The sequence below is a fragment of the Pseudophryne corroboree genome, chromosome 10 (genome assembly GCF_028390025.1).
Source record: "Pseudophryne corroboree isolate aPseCor3 chromosome 10, aPseCor3.hap2, whole genome shotgun sequence".
NCBI classification, from domain to species: domain Eukaryota; kingdom Metazoa; phylum Chordata; class Amphibia; order Anura; family Myobatrachidae; genus Pseudophryne; species Pseudophryne corroboree.
Window position 1 is genome coordinate 324,658,512 of NC_086453.1, and position 23,889 is coordinate 324,682,400.

General features: G+C 39.0%; 1 protein-coding gene across 1 annotated transcript in view; it reads left to right on the plus strand.

The window, feature by feature from the left end:
* The window catches only part of LOC134965330 (mucin-3B-like), a 133,878-nt gene that overhangs the window by 100,296 nt on the left and 9,693 nt on the right, over window positions 1–23,889 (plus strand). Inside the window, exon 6 of the mRNA XM_063941803.1 lies at window positions 67–23,799. Within this exon, the coding sequence (XP_063797873.1) occupies window positions 67–23,799 (23,733 nt within the window). The remainder of the gene's footprint in view (window positions 1–66; window positions 23,800–23,889) is intronic.

Sequence of the window (23,889 nt, forward strand, 5' to 3'; positions counted from 1 at the left end):
TGACTACTGGAACAAAAGCTGCATCTACAAGAACTTCAGAACAAACATTAACACAATCTGTTTTAGATGAATCATCTAAATTTGAAGATTCTACTGTGACATCTGAAACTACTACTCTGTCATCCATCACACCAAGTAGAACTCAAGAGCAATCAACTAGCCCAGATAGCTCATCAACAACAAACCTTTCTACTTCATCACTTACAACCTCACATCACTACCCAACCTCTCAAGTATCTGAAACAAGTCTAAATACATCACCTGCTGCTTCAACAGAAATGTTTATTTCCAGCACAATAGAGAATGCACAAAGCACCCAAGAACTATCTTCATCTAAAGAATCTACAATGATATCTTCTTCATTGACTGAAACTTCCAGCATTACAAATACTCCAGCAGAAACTGCATCTTCAAAATCATCAGAACATACACCAACACCAGCTTTATCTAGTGAATCATCTACATCTCTAATGTCTGCAGTCACACCTGGACATTCAACTACAACTGCTATCAAGTCAAGTAGCTCTTATGAGCAATCAACTGGTCTAGAGAGTACATCACCAAAACCAAGTACTTCCTCTACACCATCTGCAACTTCACCTGTGTCATCACCTCCAACAATGGATACTAGATCTAGCGTATCTTCAAATGACACTAATGACAATTCCATTCTAAGTACAATCACTACTGCACCTAGTACCCACAAACCATCTTCATCAACAGAATCCCCGTTGTTATCTTCCTCAAACATCGGTACCTCAAGTAATATAAATACTGAAACACAGACTGTATTTACAACAAATTTAGAGCAAACATCAACACAAAAGGATTCAAGCGAATCATCTACATCCCAGCCAACTGCCACAAGCCCTGGCAGTACACCTGTAACTTCCATCGCAGGTAGTACCCATGAACAATCCACTCTGACAGAAAGCTCATCTGCAAAATCAATTCCCAGTTCATCACCATCTACTACTTCATCTGTGCCAATTATTCCTTCAGCGGAAACTACTCTTAATAACTCACCAAGTCCATCTAAAGAGACTTTAATTTTCAGTACAGTGGCAAACACATTCAATACCCAAGACACTTCTTCAACAGTCTCTACTATGTTATCCTCTTCACCCCTAAGTACTACAGGTAAAATGACTACTGGAACAGAAGCTGCATCTACAAGAACTTCAGAACAAACATTAACACAATCTGTTTTAGATGAATCATCTAAATTTGAAGTTTCTATTGTGACATTTGAAACTACTACTCTGTCATCCATCACACCAAGTAGAACTCAAGAGCAATCAACTAGCCCAGATAGCTCATCAACAACAAACCTTTCTACTTCATCACTTACAACCTCACATCACTACCCAACCTCTCAAGTATCTGAAACAAGTCTAAATACATCACCTGCTGCTTCAACAGAAATGTTTATTTCCAGCACAATAGAGAATGCACAAAGCACCCAAGAACTATCTTCATCTAAAGAATCTACAATGATATCTTCTTCATTGACTGAAACTTCCAGCATTACAAATACTCCAGCAGAAACTGCATCTTCAAAATCATCAGAACATACACCAACACCAGCTTTATCTAGTGAATCATCTACATCTCTAATGTCTGCAGTCACACCTGGACATTCAACTACAACTGCTATCAAGTCAAGTAGCTCTTATGAGCAATCAACTGGTCTAGAGAGTACATCACCAAAACCAAGTACTTCCTCTACACCATCTGCAACTTCACCTGTGTCATCACCTCCAACAATGGATACTAGATCTAGCGTATCTTCAAATGACACTAATGACAATTCCATTCTAAGTACAATCACTACTGCACCTAGTACCCACAAACCATCTTCATCAACAGAATCCCCGTTGTTATCTTCCTCAAACATCGGTACCTCAAGTAATATAAATACTGAAACACAGACTGTATTTACAACAAATTTAGAGCAAACATCAACACAAAAGGATTCAAGCAAATCATCCACATCTCAGCCTAATTCCACAAGCCCTGGCAGTACACCTGTAACTTCCATCGCAGGTAGTACCCATGAACAATCCACTCTGACAGAAAGCTCATCTGCAAAATCAATTCCCAGTTCATCACCATCTACTGCTTCATCTGTGCCAATTATTCCTTCAGCGGAAACTACTCTTAATAACTCACCAAGTCTATCTAAAGAGACTTTAATTTTCAGTACAGTGGCAAACACATTCAATACCCAAGACACTTCTTCAACAGTCTCTACTATGTTATCCTCTTCACCCCTAAGTACTACAGGTAAAATGACTACTGGAACAGAAGCTGCATCTACAAGAACTTCAGAACAAACATTAACACAATCTGTTTTAGATGAATCATCTAAATTTGAAGATTCTACTGTGACATCTGAAACTACTACTCTGTCATCCATCACACCAAGTAGAACTCAAGAGCAATCAACTAGCCCAGATAGCTCATCAACAACAAACCTTTCTACTTCATCACTTACAACCTCACATCACTACCCAACCTCTCAAGTATCTGAATCAAGTCTAAATGCATCACCTGCTGCTTCAACAGAAATGTTTATTTCCAGCACAATAGAGAATGCACAAAGCACCCAAGAACTATCTTCATCTAAAGAATCTACAATGATATCTTCTTCATTGACTGAAACTTCCAGCATTACAAATACTCCAGCAGAAACGGCATCGTCAAAATCTTCAGAACATACACCAACACCAGCTTTATCTAGTGAATCATCTACATCTCTAATGTCTGCAGTCACACCTGGACATTCAACTACAACTGCTATCAAGTCAAGTAGCTCTTATGAGCAATCAACTGGTCTAGAGAGTACATCACCAAAACCAAGTACTTCCTCTACACCATCTGCAACTTCACCTGTGTCATCACCTCCAACAATGGATACTAGATCTAGCGTATCTTCAAGTGACACTAATGACAATTCCATTCTAAGTACAATCACTACTGCACCTAGTACCCACAAACCATCTTCATCAACAGAATCCCCATTGTTATCTTCCTCAAACATCGGTACCTCAAGTAATATAAATACTGAAACACAGACTGTATTTACAACAAATTTAGAGCAAACATCAACACAAAAGGATTCAAGCGAATCATCTACATCCCAGCCATCTGCCACAAGCCCTGGCAGTACACCTGTAACTTCCATCGCAGGTAGTACCCATGAACAATCCACTCTGACAGAAAGCTCATCTGCAAAATCAATTCCCAGTTCATCACCATCTACTGCTTCATCTGTGCCAATTATTCCTTCAGCGGAAACTACTCTTAATAACTCACCAAGTCCATCTAAAGAGACTTTAATTTTCAGTACAGTGGCAAACACATTCAATACCCAAGACACTTCTTCAACAGTCTCTACTATGTTATCCTCTTCACCCCTAAGTACTACAGGTAAAATGACTACTGGAACAGAAGCTGCATCTACAAGAACTTCAGAACAAACATTAACACAATCTGTTTTAGATGAATCATCTAAATTTGAAGATTCTACTGTGACATCTGAAACTACTACTCTGTCATCCATCACACCAAGTAGAACTCAAGAGCAATCAACTAGCCCAGATAGCTCATCAACAACAAACCTTTCTACTTCATCACTTACAACCTCACATCACTACCCAACCTCTCAAGTATCTGAAACAAGTCTACATACATCACCTGCTGCTTCAACAGAAATGTTTATTTCCAGCACAATAGAGAATGCACAAAGCACCCAAGAACTATCTTCATCTAAAGAATCTACAATGATATCTTCTTCATTGACTGAAACTTCCAGCATTACAAATACTCCAGCAGAAACTGCATCTTCAAAATCATCAGAACATACACCAACACCAGCTTTATCTAGTGAATCATCTACATCTCTAATGTCTGCAGTCACACCTGGACATTCAACTACAACTGCTATCAAGTCAAGTAGCTCTTATGAGCATTCAACTGGTCTAGAGAGTACATCACCAAAACCAAGTACTTCCTCTACACCATCTGCAACTTCACCTGTGTCATCACCTCCAACAATGGATACTAGATCTAGCGTATCTTCAAGTGACACTAATGACAATTCCATTCTAAGTACAATCACTACTGCACCTAGTACCCACAAACCATCTTCATCAACAGAATCCCCGTTGTTATCTTCCTCAAACATCGGTACCTCAAGTAATATAAATACTGAAACACAGACTGTATTTACAACAAATTTAGAGCAAACATCAACACAAAAGGATTTAAGCGAATCATCTACATCCCAGCCATCTGCCACAAGCCCTGGCAGTACACCTGTAACTTCCATCGCAGGTAGTACCCATGAACAATCCACTCTGACAGAAAGCTCATCTGCAAAATCAATTCCCAGTTCATCACCATCTACTACTTCATCTGTGCCAATTATTCCTTCAGCGGAAACTACTCTTAATAACTCACCAAGTCCATCTAAAGAGACTTTAATTTTCAGTACAGTGGCAAACACATTCAATACCCAAGACACTTCTTCAACAGTCTCTACTATGTTATCCTCTTCACCCCTAAGTGCTACAGGTAAAATGACTACTGGAACAGAAGCTGCATCTACAAGAACTTCAGAACAAACATTAACACAATCTGTTTTAGATGAATCATCTAAATTTAAAGTTTCTACTGTGACATCTGAAACTACTACTCTGTCATCCACCACACCAAGTAGAACTCAAGAGCAATCAACTAGCCCAGATAGCTCATCAACAACAAACCTTTCTACTTCATCACTTACAACCTCACATCACTACCCAACCTATCAAGTATCTGAAACAAGTCTAAATACATCACCTGCTGCTTCAACAGAAATGTTTATTTCCAGCACAATAGAGAATGCACAAAGCACCCAAGAACTATCTCCATCTAAAGAATCTACAATGATATCTTCTTCATTGACTGAAACTTCCAGCATTACAAATACTCCAGCAGAAACTGCATCTTCAAAATCATCAGAACATACACCAACACCAGCTTTATCTAGTGAATCATCTACATCTCTAATGTCTGCAGTCACACCTGGACATTCAACTACAACTGCTATCAAGTCAAGTAGCTCTTATGAGCAATCAACTGGTCTAGAGAGTACATCACCAAAACCAAGTACTTCCTCTACACCATCTGCAACTTCACCTGTGTCATCACCTCCAACAATGGATACTAGATCTAGCGAATCTTCAAGTGACACTAATGACAATTCCATTCTGAGTACAATCACTACTGCACCTAGTACCCACAAACCATCTTCATCAACAGAATCCCCGTTGTTATCTTCCTCAAACATCGGTACCTCAAGTAATATAAATACTGAAACACAGACTGTATTTACAACAAATTTAGAGCAAACATCAACACAAAAGGATTCAAGCAAATCATCCACATCTCAGCCTAATTCCACAAGCCCTGGCAGTACACCTGTAACTTCCATCGCAGGTAGTACCCATGAACAATCCACTCTGACAGAAAGCTCATCTGCAAAATCAATTCCCAGTTCATCACCATCTACTGCTTCATCTGTGCCAATTATTCCTTCAGCGGAAACTACTCTTAATAACTCACCAAGTCCATCTAAAGAGACTTTAATTTTCAGTACAGTAGCAAACACATTCAATACCCAAGACACTTCTTCAACAGTCTCTACTATGTTATCCTCTTCACCCCTAAGTACTACAGGTAAAATGACTACTGGAACAGAAGCTGCATCTACAAGAACTTCAGAACAAACATTAACACAATCTGTTTTAGATGAATCATCTAAATTTGAAGATTCTACTGTGACATCTGAAACTACTACTCTGTCATCCATCACACCAAGTAGAACTCAAGAGCAATCAACTAGCCCAGATAGCTCATCAACAACAAACCTTTCTACTTCATCACTTACAACCTCACATCACTATCCAACCTCTCAAGTATCTGAATCAAGTCTAAATACATCACCTGCTGCTTCAACAAAAATGTTTATTTCCAGCACAATAGAGAATGCACAAAGCACCCAAGAACTATCTTCATCTAAAGAATCTACAATGATATCTTCTTCATTGACTGAAACTTTCAGCATTACAAATACTCCAGCAGAAACTGCATCTTCAAAATCATCAGAACATACACCAACACCAGCTTTATCTAGTGAATCATCTACATCTATAATGTCTGCAGTCACACCTGGACATTCAACTACAACTGCTATCAAGTCAAGTAGCTCTTATGAGCAATCAACTGGTCTAGAGAGTACATCACCAAAACCAAGTACTTCCTCTACACCATCTGCAACTTCACCTGTGTCATCACCTCCAACAATGGATACTAGATCTAGCGTATCTTCAAGTGACACTAATGACAATTCCATTCTAAGTACAATCACTACTGCACCTAGTACCCACAAACCATCTTCATCAACAGAATCCCCGTTGTTATCTTCCTCAAACATCGGTACCTCAAGTAATATAAATACTGAAACACAGACTGTATTTACAACAAATTTAGAGCAAACATCAACACAAAAGGATTCAAGCGAATCATCTACATCCCAGCCATCTGCCACAAGCCCTGGCAGTACACCTGTAACTTCCATCGCAGGTAGTACCCATGAACAATCCACTCTGACAGAAAGCTCATCTGCAAAATCAATTCCCAGTTCATCACCATCTACTGCTTCATCTGTGCCAATTATTCCTTCAGCGGAAACTACTCTTAATAACTCACCAAGTCCATCTAAAGAGACTTTAATTTTCAGTACAGTGGCAAACACATTCAATACCCAAGACACTTCTTCAACAGTCTCTACTATGTTATCCTCTTCACCCCTAAGTACTACAGGTAAAATGACTACTGGAACAGAAGCTGCATCTACAAGAACTTCAGAACAAACATTAACACAATCTGTTTTAGATGAATCATCTAAATTTGAAGTTTCTACTGTGACATCTGAAACTACTACTCTGTCATCCATCACACCAAGTAGAACTCAAGAGCAATCAACTAGCCCAGATAGCTCATCAACAACAAACCTTTCTACTTCATCACTTACAACCTCACATCACTACCCAACCTCTCAAGTATCTGAAACAAGTCTAAATACATCACCTGCTGCTTCAACAGAAATGTTTATTTCCAGCACAATAGAGAATGCACAAAGCACCCAAGAACTATCTCCATCTAAAGAATCTACAATGATATCTTCTTCATTGACTGAAACTTCCAGCATTACAAATACTCCAGCAGAAACTGCATCTTCAAAATCATCAGAACATACACCAACACCAGCTTTATCTAGTGAATCATCTACATCTCTGTCTGCAGTCACACCTGGACATTCAACTACAACTGCTATCAAGTCAAGTAGCTCTTATGAGCAATCAACTGGTCTAGAGAGTACATCACCAAAACCAAGTACTTCCTCTACACCATCTGCAACTTCACCTGTGTCATCACCTCCAACAATGGATACTAGATCTAGCGTATCTTCAAGTGACACTAATGACAATTCCATTCTAAGTACAATCACTACTGCACCTAGTACCCACAAACCATCTTCATCAACAGAATCCCCGTTGTTATCTTCCTCAAACATCGGTACCTCAAGTAATATAAATACTGAAACACAGACTGTATTTACAACAAATTTAGAGCAAACATCAACACAAAAGGATTCAAGCGAATCATCTACATCCCAGCCATCTGCCACAAGCCCTGGCAGTACACCTGTAACTTCCATCGCAGGTAGTACCCATGAACAATCCACTCTGACAGAAAGCTCATCTGCAAAATCAATTCCCAGTTCATCACCATCTACTACTTCATCTGTGCCAATTATTCCTTCAGCGGAAACTACTCTTAATAACTCACCAAGTCCATCTAAAGAGACTTTAATTTTCAGTACAGTGGCAAACACATTCAATACCCAAGACACTTCTTCAACAGTCTCTACTATGTTATCCTCTTCACCCCTAAGTACTACAGGTAAAATGACTACTGGAACAGAAGCTGCATCTACAAGAACTTCAGAACAAACATTAACACAATCTGTTTTAGATGAATCATCTAAATTTGAAGTTTCTACTGTGACATCTGAAACTACTACTCTGTCATCCATCACACCAAGTAGAACTCAAGAGCAATCAACTAGCCCAGATAGCTCATCAACAACAAACCTTTCTACTTCATCACTTACAACCTCACATCACTACCCAACCTCTCAAGTATCTGAAACAAGTCTAAATACATCACCTGCTGCTTCAACAGAAATGTTTATTTCCAGCACAATAGAGAATGCACAAAGCACCCAAGAACTATCTTCATCTAAAGAATCTACAATGATATCTTCTTCGTTGACTGAAACTTCCAGCATTACAAATACTCCAGCAGAAACTGCATCTTCAAAATCATCAGAACATACACCAACACCAGCTTTATCTAGTGAATCATCTACATCTCTAATGTCTGCAGTCACACCTGGACATTCAACTACAACTGCTATCAAGTCAAGTAACTCTTATGAGCAATCAACTGGCCTAGAGAGTACATCACCAAAACCAAGTACTTCCTCTACACCATCTGCAACTTCACCTGTGTCATCACCTCCAACAATGGATACTAGATCTAGCGTATCTTCAAGTGACACTAATGACAATTCCATTCTAAGTACAATCACTACTGCACCTAGTACCCACAAACCATCTTCATCAACAGAATCCCCGTTGTTATCTTCCTCAAACATCGGTACCTCAAGTAATATAAATACTGAAACACAGACTGTATTTACAACAAATTTAGAGCAAACATCAACACAAAAGGATTTAAGCGAATCATCTACATTCCAGCCATCTGCCACAAGCCCTGGCAGTACACCTGTAACTTCCATCGCAGGTAGTACCCATGAACAATCCACTCTGACAGAAAGCTCATCTGCAAAATCAATTCCCAGTTCATCACCATCTACTACTTCATCAGTGCCAATTATTCCTTCAGCGGAAACTACTCTTAATAACTCACCAAGTCCATCTAAAGAGACTTTAATTTTCAGTACAGTGGCAAACACATTCAATACCCAAGACACTTCTTCAACAGTCTCTACTATGTTATCCTCTTCACCCCTAAGTACTACAGGTAAAATGACTACTGGAACAGAAGCTGCATCTACAAGAACTTCAGAACAAACATTAACACAATCTGTTTTAGATGAATCATCTAAATTTGAAGATTCTACTGTGACATCTGAAACTACTACTCTGTCATCCATCACACCAAGTAGAACTCAAGAGCAATCAACTAGCCCAGATAGCTCATCAACAACAAACCTTTCTACTTCATCACTTACAACCTCACATCACTATCCAACCTCTCAAGTATCTGAATCAAGTCTAAATACATCACCTGCTGCTTTAACAAAAATGTTTATTTCCAGCACAATAGAGAATGCACAAAGCACCCAAGAACTATCTTCATCTAAAGAATCTACAATGATATCTTCTTCATTGACTGAAACTTCCAGCATTACAAATACTCCAGCAGAAACTGCATCTTCAAAATCATCAGAACATACACCAACACCAGCTTTATCTAGTGAATCATCTACATCTCTAATGTCTGCAGTCACACCTGGACATTCAACTACAACTGCTATCAAGTCAAGTAGCTCTTATGAGCAATCAACTGGTCTAGAGAGTACATCACCAAAACCAAGTACTTCCTCTACACCATCTGCAACTTCACCTGTGTCATCACCTCCAACAATGGATACTAGATCTAGCGTATCTTCAAGTGACACTAATGACAATTCCATTCTAAGTACAATCACTACTGCACCTAGTACCCACAAACCATCTTCATCAACAGAATCCCCGTTGTTATCTTCCTCAAACATCGGTACCTCAAGTAATATAAATACTGAAACACAGACTGTATTTACAACAAATTTAGAGCAAACATCAACACAAAAGGATTCAAGCGAATCATCTACATCCCAGCCATCTGCCACAAGCCCTGGCAGTACACCTGTAACTTCCATCGCAGGTAGTACCCATGAACAATCCACTCTGACAGAAAGCTCATCTGCAAAATCAATTCCCAGTTCATCACCATCTACTGCTTCATCTGTGCCAATTATTCCTTCAGCGGAAACTACTCTTAATAACTTACCAAGTCCATCTAAAGAGACTTTAATTTTCAGTACAGTGGCAAACACATTCAATACCCAAGACACTTCTTCAACAGTCTCTACTATGTTATCCTCTTCACCCCTAAGTACTACAGGTAAAATGACAACTGGAACAGAAGCTGCATCTACAAGAACTTCAGAACAAACATTAACACAATCTGTTTTAGATGAATCATCTAAATTTGAAGATTCTACTGTGACATCTGAAACTACTACTCTGTCATCCATCACACCAAGTAGAACTCAAGAGCAATCAACTAGCCCAGATAGCTCATCAACAACAAACCTTTCTACTTCATCACTTACAACCTCACATCACTACCCAACCTCTCAAGTATCTGAAACAAGTCTAAATACATCACCTGCTGCTTCAACAGAAATGTTTATTTCCAGCACAATAGAGAATGCACAAAGCACCCAAGAACTATCTTCATCTAAAGAATCTACAATGATATCTTCTTCATTGACTGAAACTTCCAGCATTATAAATACTCCAGCAGAAACTGCATCTTCAAAATCATCAGAACATACACCAACACCAGCTTTATCTAGTGAATCATCTACATCTCTAATGTCTGCAGTCACACCTGGATATTCAACTACTATCAAGTCAAGTAGCTCTTATGAGCAATCAACTGGTCTAGAGAGTACATCACCAAAACCAAGTACTTCCTCTACACCATCTGCAACTTCACCTGTGTCATCACCTCCAACAATGGATACTAGATCTAGCGTATCTTCAAGTGACACTAATGACAATTCCATTCTAAGTACAATCACTACTGCACCTAGTACCCACAAACCATCTTCATCAACAGAATCCCCGTTGTTATCTTCCTCAAACATCGGTACCTCAAGTAATATAAATACTGAAACACAGACTGTATTTACAACAAATTTAGAGCAAACATCAACACAAAAGGATTCAAGCGAATCATCTACATCCCAGCCATCTGCCACAAGCCCTGGCAGTACACCTGTAACTTCCATCGCAGGTAGTACCCATGAACAATCCACTCTGACAGAAAGCTCATCTGCAAAATCAATTCCCAGTTCATCACCATCTACTGCTTCATCTGTGCCAATTATTCCTTCAGCGGAAACTACTCTTAATAACTCACCAAGTCCATCTAAAGAGACTTTAATTTTCAGTACAGTGGCAAACACATTCAATACCCAAGACACTTCTTCAACAGTCTCTACTATGTTATCCTCTTCACCCCTAAGTACTACAGGTAAAATGACTACTGGAACAGAAGCTGCATCTACAAGAACTTCAGAACAAACATTAACACAATCTGTTTTAGATGAATCATCTAAATTTGAAGTTTCTACTGTGACATCTGAAACTACTACTCTGTCATCCATCACACCAAGTAGAACTCAAGAGCAATCAACTAGCCCAGATAGCTCATCAACAACAAACCTTTCTACTTCATCACTTACAACCTCACATCACTACCCAACCTCTCAAGTATCTGAAACAAGTCTAAATACATCACCTGCTGCTTCAACAGAAATGTTTATTTCCAGCACAATAGAGAATGCACAAAGCACCCAAGAACTATCTCCATCTAAAGAATCTACAATGATATCTTCTTCATTGACTGAAACTTCCAGCATTACAAATACTCCAGCAGAAACTGCATCTTCAAAATCATCAGAACATACACCAACACCAGCTTTATCTAGTGAATCATCTACATCTCTGTCTGCAGTCACACCTGGACATTCAACTACAACTGCTATCAAGTCAAGTAGCTCTTATGAGCAATCAACTGGTCTAGAGAGTACATCACCAAAACCAAGTACTTCCTCTACACCATCTGCAACTTCACCTGTGTCATCACCTCCAACAATGGATACTAGATCTAGCGTATCTTCAAGTGACACTAATGACAATTCCATTCTAAGTACAATCACTACTGCACCTAGTACCCACAAACCATCTTCATCAACAGAATCCCCGTTGTTATCTTCCTCAAACATCGGTACCTCAAGTAATATAAATACTGAAACACAGACTGTATTTACAACAAATTTAGAGCAAACATCAACACAAAAGGATTCAAGCGAATCATCTACATCCCAGCCATCTGCCACAAGCCCTGGCAGTACACCTGTAACTTCCATCGCAGGTAGTACCCATGAACAATCCACTCTGACAGAAAGCTCATCTGCAAAATCAATTCCCAGTTCATCACCATCTACTGCTTCATCTGTGCCAATTATTCCTTCAGCGGAAACTACTCTTAATAACTCACCAAGTCCATCTAAAGAGACTTTAATTTTCAGTACAGTGGCAAACACATTCAATACCCAAGACACTTCTTCAACAGTCTCTACTATGTTATCCTCTTCACCCCTAAGTACTACAGGTAAAATGACTACTGGAACAGAAGCTGCATCTACAAGAACTTCAGAACAAACATTAACACAATCTGTTTTAGATGAATCATCTAAATTTGAAGTTTCTACTGTGACATCTGAAACTACTACTCTGTCATCCATCACACCAAGTAGAACTCAAGAGCAATCAACTAGCCCAGATAGCTCATCAACAACAAACCTTTCTACTTCATCACTTACAACCTCACATCACTACCCAACCTCTCAAGTATCTGAAACAAGTCTAAATACATCACCTGCTGCTTCAACAAAAATGTTTATTTCCAGCACAATAGAGAATGCACAAAGCACCCAAGAACTATCTTCATCTAAAGAATCTACAATGATATCTTCTTCATTGACTGAAACTTCCAGCATTACAAATACTCCAGCAGAAACTGCATCTTCAAAATCATCAGAACATACACCAACACCAGCTTTATCTAGTGAATCATCTACATCTATAATGTCTGCAGTCACACCTGGACATTCAACTACAACTGCTATCAAGTCAAGTAGCTCTTATGAGCAATCAACTGGTCTAGAGAGTACATCACCAAAACCAAGTACTTCCTCTACACCATCTGCAACTTCACCTGTGTCATCACCTCCAACAATGGATACTAGATCTAGCGTATCTTCAAGTGACACTAGTGAAAATTCCATTCTAAGTACAATCACTACTGCACCTAGTACCCACAAACCATCTTCATCAACAGAATCCACATTGTTATCTTCCTCAAACATCGGTACCTCAAGTAATATAAATACTGAAACACAGACTGTATTTACAACAAATTTAGAGCAAACATCAACACAAAAGGATTCAAGCGAATCATCTACATCCCAGCCATCTGCCACAAGCCCTGGCAGTACACCTGTAACTTCCATCGCAGGTAGTACCCATGAACAATCCACTCTGACAGAAAGCTCATCTGCAAAATCAATTCCCAGTTCATCACCATCTACTGCTTCATCTGTGCCAATTATTCCTTCAGCGGAAACTACTCTTAATAACTTACCAAGTCTATCTAAAGAGACTTTAATTTTCAGTACAGTGGCAAACACATTCAATACCCAAGACACTTCTTCAACAGTCTCTACTATGTTATCCTCTTCACCCCTAAGTACTACAGGTAAAATGACTACTGGAACAGAAGCTGCATCTACAAGAACTTCAGAACAAACATTAACACAATCTGTTTTAGATGAATCATCTAAATTTGAAGATTCTACTGTGACATCTGAAACTACTACTCTGTCATCCATCACACCAAGTAGAACTCAAGAGCAATCAACTAGCCCAGATAGCTCATCAACAACAAACCTTTCTACTTCATCACTTACAACCTCACATCACTACCCAACCTCTCAAGTATCTGAAACAAGTCTAAATACATCACCTGCTGCTTCAACAGAAATGTTTATTTCCAGCACAATAGAGAATGCACAAAGCACCCAAGAACTATCTTCATCTAAAGAATCTACAATGATATCTTCTTCATTGACTGAAACTTCCAGCATTACAAATACTCCAGCAGAAACTGCATCTTCAAAATCATCAGAACATACACCAACACCAGCTTTATCTAGTGAATCATCTACATCTCTAATGTCTGCAGTCACACCTGGATATTCAACTACTATCAAGTCAAGTAGCTCTTATGAGCAATCAACTGGTCTAGAGAGTACATCACCAAAACCAAGTACTTCCTCTACACCATCTGCAACTTCACCTGTGTCATCACCTCCAACAATGGATACTAGATCTAGCGTATCTTCAAGTGACACTAATGACAATTCCATTCTAAGTACAATCACTACTGCACCTAGTACCCACAAACCATCTTCATCAACAGAATCCCCGTTGTTATCTTCCTCAAACATCGGTACCTCAAGTAATATAAATACTGAAACACAGACTGTATTTACAACAAATTTAGAGCAAACATCAACACAAAAGGATTCAAGCGAATCATCTACATCCCAGCCATCTGCCACAAGCCCTGGCAGTACACCTGTAACTTCCATCGCAGGTAGTACCCATGAACAATCCACTCTGACAGAAAGCTCATCTGCAAAATCAATTCCCAGTTCATCACCATCTACTACTTCATCTGTGCCAATTATTCCTTCAGCGGAAACTACTCTTAATAACTCACCAAGTCCATCTAAAGAGACTTTAATTTTCAGTACAGTGGCAAACACATTCAATACCCAAGACACTTCTTCAACAGTCTCTACTATGTTATCCTCTTCACCCCTAAGTACTACAGGTAAAATGACTACTGGAACAGAAGCTGCATCTACAAGAACTTCAGAACAAACATTAACACAATCTGTTTTAGATGAATCATCTAAATTTGAAGTTTCTACTGTGACATCTGAAACTACTACTCTGTCATCCATCACACCAAGTAGAACTCAAGAGCAATCAACTAGCCCAGATAGCTCATCAACAACAAACCTTTCTACTTCATCACTTACAACCTCACATCACTACCCAACCTCTCAAGTATCTGAAACAAGTCTAAATACATCACCTGCTGCTTCAACAGAAATGTTTATTTCCAGCACAATAGAGAATGCACAAAGCACCCAAGAACTATCTTCATCTAAAGAATCTACAATGATATCTTCTTCGTTGACTGAAACTTCCAGCATTACAAATACTCCAGCAGAAACTGCATCTTCAAAATCATCAGAACATACACCAACACCAGCTTTATCTAGTGAATCATCTACATCTCTAATGTCTGCAGTCACACCTGGACATTCAACTACAACTGCTATCAAGTCAAGTAACTCTTATGAGCAATCAACTGGCCTAGAGAGTACATCACCAAAACCAAGTACTTCCTCTACACCATCTGCAACTTCACCTGTGTCATCACCTCCAACAATGGATACTAGATCTAGCGTATCTTCAAGTGACACTAATGACAATTCCATTCTAAGTACAATCACTACTGCACCTAGTACCCACAAACCATCTTCATCAACAGAATCCCCGTTGTTATCTTCCTCAAACATCGGTACCTCAAGTAATATAAATACTGAAACACAGACTGTATTTACAACAAATTTAGAGCAAACATCAACACAAAAGGATTTAAGCGAATCATCTACATTCCAGCCATCTGCCACAAGCCCTGGCAGTACACCTGTAACTTCCATCGCAGGTAGTACCCATGAACAATCCACTCTGACAGAAAGCTCATCTGCAAAATCAATTCCCAGTTCATCACCATCTACTACTTCATCAGTGCCAATTATTCCTTCAGCGGAAACTACTCTTAATAACTCACCAAGTCCATCTAAAGAGACTTTAATTTTCAGTACAGTGGCAAACACATTCAATACCCAAGACACTTCTTCAACAGTCTCTACTATGTTATCCTCTTCACCCCTAAGTACTACAGGTAAAATGACTACTGGAACAGAAGCTGCATCTACAAGAACTTCAGAACAAACATTAACACAATCTGTTTTAGATGAATCATCTAAATTTGAAGATTCTACTGTGACATCTGAAACTACTACTCTGTCATCCATCACACCAAGTAGAACTCAAGAGCAATCAACTAGCCCAGATAGCTCATCAACAACAAACCTTTCTACTTCATCACTTACAACCTCACATCACTATCCAACCTCTCAAGTATCTGAATCAAGTCTAAATACATCACCTGCTGCTTTAACAAAAATGTTTATTTCCAGCACAATAGAGAATGCACAAAGCACCCAAGAACTATCTTCATCTAAAGAATCTACAATGATATCTTCTTCATTGACTGAAACTTCCAGCATTACAAATACTCCAGCAGAAACTGCATCTTCAAAATCATCAGAACATACACCAACACCAGCTTTATCTAGTGAATCATCTACATCTCTAATGTCTGCAGTCACACCTGGACATTCAACTACAACTGCTATCAAGTCAAGTAGCTCTTATGAGCAATCAACTGGTCTAGAGAGTACATCACCAAAACCAAGTACTTCCTCTACACCATCTGCAACTTCACCTGTGTCATCACCTCCAACAATGGATACTAGATCTAGCGTATCTTCAAGTGACACTAATGACAATTCCATTCTAAGTACAATCACTACTGCACCTAGTACCCACAAACCATCTTCATCAACAGAATCCCCGTTGTTATCTTCCTCAAACATCGGTACCTCAAGTAATATAAATACTGAAACACAGACTGTATTTACAACAAATTTAGAGCAAACATCAACACAAAAGGATTCAAGCGAATCATCTACATCCCAGCCATCTGCCACAAGCCCTGGCAGTACACCTGTAACTTCCATCGCAGGTAGTACCCATGAACAATCCACTCTGACAGAAAGCTCATCTGCAAAATCAATTCCCAGTTCATCACCATCTACTGCTTCATCTGTGCCAATTATTCCTTCAGCGGAAACTACTCTTAATAACTCACCAAGTCTATCTAAAGAGACTTTAATTTTCAGTACAGTGGCAAACACATTCAATACCCAAGACACTTCTTCAACAGTCTCTACTATGTTATCCTCTTCACCCCTAAGTACTACAGGTAAAATGACTACTGGAACAGAAGCTGCATCTACAAGAACTTCAGAACAAACATTAACACAATCTGTTTTAGATGAATCATCTAAATTTGAAGATTCTACTGTGACATCTGAAACTACTACTCTGTCATCCATCACACCAAGTAGAACTCAAGAGCAATCAACTAGCCCAGATAGCTCATCAACAACAAACCTTTCTACTTCATCACTTACAACCTCACATCACTACCCAACCTCTCAAGTATCTGAAACAAGTCTAAATACATCACCTGCTGCTTCAACAGAAATGTTTATTTCCAGCACAATAGAGAATGCACAAAGCACCCAAGAACTATCTCCATCTAAAGAATCTACAATGATATCTTCTTCATTGACTGAAACTTCCAGCATTACAAATACTCCAGCAGAAACTGCATCTTCAAAATCATCAGAACATACACCAACACCAGCTTTATCTAGTGAATCATCTACATCTCTGTCTGCAGTCACACCTGGACATTCAACTACAACTGCTATCAAGTCAAGTAGCTCTTATGAGCAATCAACTGGTCTAGAGAGTACATCACCAAAACCAAGTACTTCCTCTACACCATCTGCAACTTCACCTGTGTCATCACCTCCAACAATGGATACTAGATCTAGCGTATCTTCAAGTGACACTAATGACAATTCCATTCTAAGTACAATCACTACTGCACCTAGTACCCACAAACCATCTTCATCAACAGAATCCCCGTTGTTATCTTCCTCAAACATCGGTACCTCAAGTAATATAAATACTGAAACACAGACTGTATTTACAACAAATTTAGAGCAAACATCAACACAAAAGGATTCAAGCGAATCATCTACATCCCAGCCATCTGCCACAAGCCCTGGCAGTACACCTGTAACTTCCATCGCAGGTAGTACCCATGAACAATCCACTCTGACAGAAAGCTCATCTGCAAAATCAATTCCCAGTTCATCACCATCTACTACTTCATCTGTGCCAATTATTCCTTCAGCGGAAACTACTCTTAATAACTCACCAAGTCCATCTAAAGAGACTTTAATTTTCAGTACAGTGGCAAACACATTCAATACCCAAGACACTTCTTCAACAGTCTCTACTATGTTATCCTCTTCACCCCTAAGTACTACAGGTAAAATGACTACTGGAACAGAAGCTGCATCTACAAGAACTTCAGAACAAACATTAACACAATCTGTTTTAGATGAATCATCTAAATTTGAAGTTTCTACTGTGACATCTGAAACTACTACTCTGTCATCCATCACACCAAGTAGAACTCAAGAGCAATCAACTAGCCCAGATAGCTCATCAACAACAAACCTTTCTACTTCATCACTTACAACCTCACATCACTACCCAACCTCTCAAGTATCTGAAACAAGTCTAAATACATCACCTGCTGCTTCAACAGAAATGTTTATTTCCAGCACAATAGAGAATGCACAAAGCACCCAAGAACTATCTTTATCTAAAGAATCTACAATGATATCTTCTTCGTTGACTGAAACTTCCAGCATTACAAATACTCCAGCAGAAACTGCATCTTCAAAATCATCAGAACATACACCAACACCAGCTTTATCTAGTGAATCATCTACATCTCTAATGTCTGCAGTCACACCTGGACATTCAACTACAACTGCTATCAAGTCAAGTAGCTCTTATGAGCAATCAACTGGTCTAGAGAGTACATCACCAAAACCAAGTACTTCCTCTACACCATCTGCAACTTCACCTGTGTCATCACCTCCAACAATGGATACTAGATCTAGCGTATCTTCTAGTGACACTAATGACAATTCCATTCTAAGTACAATCACTACTGCACCTAGTACCCACAAACCATCTTCATCAACAGAATCCCCGTTGTTATCTTCCTCAAACATCGGTACCTCAAGTAATATAAATACTGAAACACAGACTGTATTTACAACAAATTTAGAGCAAACATCAACACAAAAGGATTCAAGCGAATCATCTACATCCCAGCCATCTGCCACAAGCCCTGGCAGTACACCTGTAACTTCCATCGCAGGTAGTACCCATGAACAATCCACTCTGACAGAAAGCTCATCTGCAAAATCAATTCCCAGTTCATCACCATCTACTGCTTCATCTGTGCCAATTATTCCTTCAGCGGAAACTACTCTTAATAACTTACCAAGTCCATCTAAAGAGACTTTAATTTTCAGTACAGTGGCAAACACATTCAATACCCAAGACACTTCTTCAACAGTCTCTACTATGTTATCCTCTTCACCCCTAAGTAGTACAGGTAAAATGACTACTGGAACAGAAGCTGCATCTACAAGAACTTCAGAACAAACATTAACACAATCTGTTTTAGATGAATCATCTAAATTTGAAGTTTCTACTGTGACATCTGAAACTACTACTCTGTCATCCATCACACCAAGTAGAACTCAAGAGCAATCAACTAGCCCAGATAGCTCATCAACAACAAACCTTTCTACTTCATCACTTACAAACTCACATCACTACCCAACCTCTCAAGTATCTGAAACAAGTCTAAATACATCACCTGCTGCTTCAACAGAAATGTTTATTTCCAGCACAATAGAGAATGCACAAAGCACCCAAGAACTATCTTCATCTAAAGAATCTACAATGATATCTTCTTCATTGACTGAAACTTCCAGCATTACAAATACTCCAGCAGAAACTGCATCTTCAAAATCATCAGAACATACACCAACACCAGCTTTATCTAGTGAATCATCTACATCTCTAATGTCTGCAGTCACACCTGGACATTCAACTACAACTGCTATCAAGTCAAGTAGCTCTTATGAGCAATCAACTGGTCTAGAGAGTACATCACCAAAACAAAGTACTTCCTCTACACCATCTGCAACTTCACCTGTGTCATCACCTCCAACAATGGATACTAGATCTAGCGTATCTTCAAGTGACACTAATGACAATTCCATTCTAAGTACAATCACTACTGCACCTAGTACCCACAAACCATCTTCATCAACAGAATCCCCGTTGTTATCTTCCTCAAACATCGGTACCTCAAGTAATATAAATACTGAAACACAGACTGTATTTACAACAAATTTAGAGCAAACATCAACACAAAAGGATTCAAGCGAATCATCTACATCCCAGCCATCTGCCACAAGCCCTGGCAGTACACCTGTAACTTCCATCGCAGGTAGTACCCATGAACAATCCACTCTGACAGAAAGCTCATCTGCAAAATCAATTCCCAGTTCATCACCATCTACTGCTTCATCTGTGCCAATTATTCCTTCAGCGGAAACTACTCTTAATAACTTACCAAGTCCATCTAAAGAGACTTTAATTTTCAGTACAGTGGCAAACACATTCAATACCCAAGACACTTCTTCAACAGTCTCTACTATGTTATCCTCTTCACCCCTAAGTACTACAGGTAAAATGACTACTGGAACAGAAGCTGCATCTACAAGAACTTCAGAACAAACATTAACACAATCTGTTTTAGATGAATCATCTAAATTTGAAGTTTCTACTGTGACATCTGAAACTACTACTCTGTCATCCATCACACCAAGTAGAACTCAAGAGCAATCAACTAGCCCAGATAGCTCATCAACAACAAACCTTTCTACTTCATCACTTACAACCTCACATCACTACCCAACCTCTCAAGTATCTGAAACAAGTCTAAATACATCACCTGCTGCTTCAACAGAAATGTTTATTTCCAGCACAATAGAGAATGCACAAAGCACCCAAGAACTATCTTCATCTAAAGAATCTACAATGATATCTTCTTCATTGACTGAAACTTCCAGCATTACAAATACTCCAGCAGAAACTGCATCTTCAAAATCATCAGAACATACACCAACACCAGCTTTATCTAGTGAATCATCTACATCTCTAATGTCTGCAGTCACACCTGGACATTCAACTACAACTGCTATCAAGTCAAGTAGCTCTTATGAGCAATCAACTGGTCTAGAGAGTACATCACCAAAACCAAGTACTTCCTCTACACCATCTGCAACTTCACCTGTGTCATCACCTCCAACAATGGATACTAGATCTAGCGTATCTTCAAGTGACACTAATGACAATTCCATTCTAAGTACAATCACTACTGCACCTAGTACCCACAAACCATCTTCATCAACAGAATCCCCATTGTTATCTTCCTCAAACATCGGTACCTCAAGTAATATAAATACTGAAACACAGTCTGTATTTACAACAAATTTAGATCAAACATCAACACAAAAGGATTCAAGCGAATCATCTACATCTCAGCCATTTGCCACAAGCCCTGGCAGTACATCTGTAACTTCCATCGCAGGTAGTACCCATGAACAATCTACTCTGACAGAAAGCTCATCTGCAAAATCAATTCCCAGTTCATCAGGATCTACTGCTTCATCTGTGCCAATTATTCCTTCAGTGGAAACTACTCTTAATAACTCACCAAGTCCATCTAAAGAGACTTTAATTTTCAGTACAGTGGCAAACACATTCAATACCCAAGACACTTCTTCAACAGTCTCTACTATGTTATCCTCTTCACCCCTTAATACTACAGGTAAAATGAGTACTGGAACAGAAGCTGCATCTACAAGAACTTCAAAACAAATATTAACACAATCTGTTTCAGATAAATCATCTAAATTTGAAGTTTCTACTGTGACATCTGAAACTACTACTCTGTCATCCATCACACCAAGTAGAACTCAAGAGCAATCAACTAGCCCAGATAGCTCATCAACAACAAACATTTCTACTTCATCACTTACAACCTCTCATCACTACCCAACCTCTCAAGTATCTGAAACAAGTCTAAATACATCACCTGCTGCTTCAACAGAAATGTTTATTTCCAGCACAATAGAGAATGATCAAAGCACCCAAGAACTATCTTCATCTAAAGAATCTACAACAGTATCTTCTTCATTGACTGAAACTTTCAGCATTACAAATACTCCAGCAAAAACTGCATCTTCAAAATCATCAGAACATACACCAACACCAGCTTTATCTAGTGCATCATCTACATCTCTAATGTCTGCAGTCACTTCTGGACATTCAACTACAACTGCTGTCAAGTCAAGTAGCTCTTATGAGCAATCATCTGGTCTAAAGAGTACATCATCAACACCAAGTACTTCCTCTACACCATCTGCAACTTCACCTGTGTCATCACCTCCAAAAATGGATACTAGATCTAGCGTATCTTCAAGTGACACTAATGACAATTCCATTCTAAGTACAATCACTACTGCACCAAGTACCCACAAACCATCTTCATCAACAGAATCCCCGTTGTTATCTTCCTCAAACATCGGTACCTCAAGTAATATAAATACTGAAACACAGACTGTATTTGCAACAAATTTAGAGCAAACATCAATACAAAAGGATTCAAGCGAATCATCCACAGCTCAGCCATCTGCCATAAGCCCTGTCAGTACACCTGTAACTTCCATCGCAGGTAGTACCCATGAACAATCCACTCTGACAGAAAGCTCATCTGCAAAATCAATTCCCAGTTTATCACCATCTACTGCTTCATCTGTGCCAATTATTCCTTCAGCGGAAACTACACTTAATAACTCACCAAGTCCATCTAAAGAGACTTTAATTTTCAGTACAGTGGCAAACACATTCAATACCCAAGACACTTCTTCAACAGTCTCTACTATGTTATCCTCTTCACCCCTTAATACTACAGGTAAAATGACTACTGGAACAGAAGCTGCATCTACAAGAACTTCAAAACAAATATTAACACAATCTGTTTCAGATGAATCATCTAAATTTGAAGTTTCTACTGTGACATCTGAAACTACTACTCTGTCATCCATCACACCAAGTAGAACTCAAGAGCAATCAACTAGCCCAGATAGCTCATCAACAACAAACATTTCTACTTCATCACTTACAACCTCTCATCACTACCCAACCTCTCAAGTATCTGAAACAAGTCTAAATACATCACCTGCTGCTTCAACAGAAATGTTTATTTCCAGCACAATAGAGAATGCACAAAGCACCCAAGAACTATCTTCATCTAAAGAATCTACAACAGTATCTTCTTCATTGACTGAAACTTTCAGCATTACAAATACTCCAGCAGAAACTGCATCTTCAAAATCAACAGAACGTACACCAACACCAGCTTTATCTAGTGCATCATCTACATCACTAATGTCTGCAGTCACACCTGGACATTCAACTACAACTGCTATCAAGTCAAGTAGCTCTTATGAGAAATCAACTGGTCTAGAGAGTACATCATCAACACCAAGTACTTCCTCTACACCATCTGCAACTTCACCTGTGTCATCACCTCCAACAATGGATACTAGATCTAGCGTATCTTCAAGTGACACTAATGACAATCCCATTCTAAGTACAATCACTACTGCACCTAGTACCCACAAACCATCTTCATCAACAGAATCCCCATTGTTATCTTCCTCAAACATCGGTACCTCAAGTAATATAAATACTGAAACACAGACTGTATTTACAACAAATTTAGAGCAAACATCAATACAAAAGGATTCAAGTGAATCATCCACATCTCAGCCATCTGCCATAAGCCCTGTCAGTACACCTGTAACTTCCATCGCAGGTAGTACCCATGAACAATCCACTCTGACAGAAAGCTCATCTGCAAAATCAATTCCCATTTCTTTGCCCTTTTCAACCTCACATGCCTCCT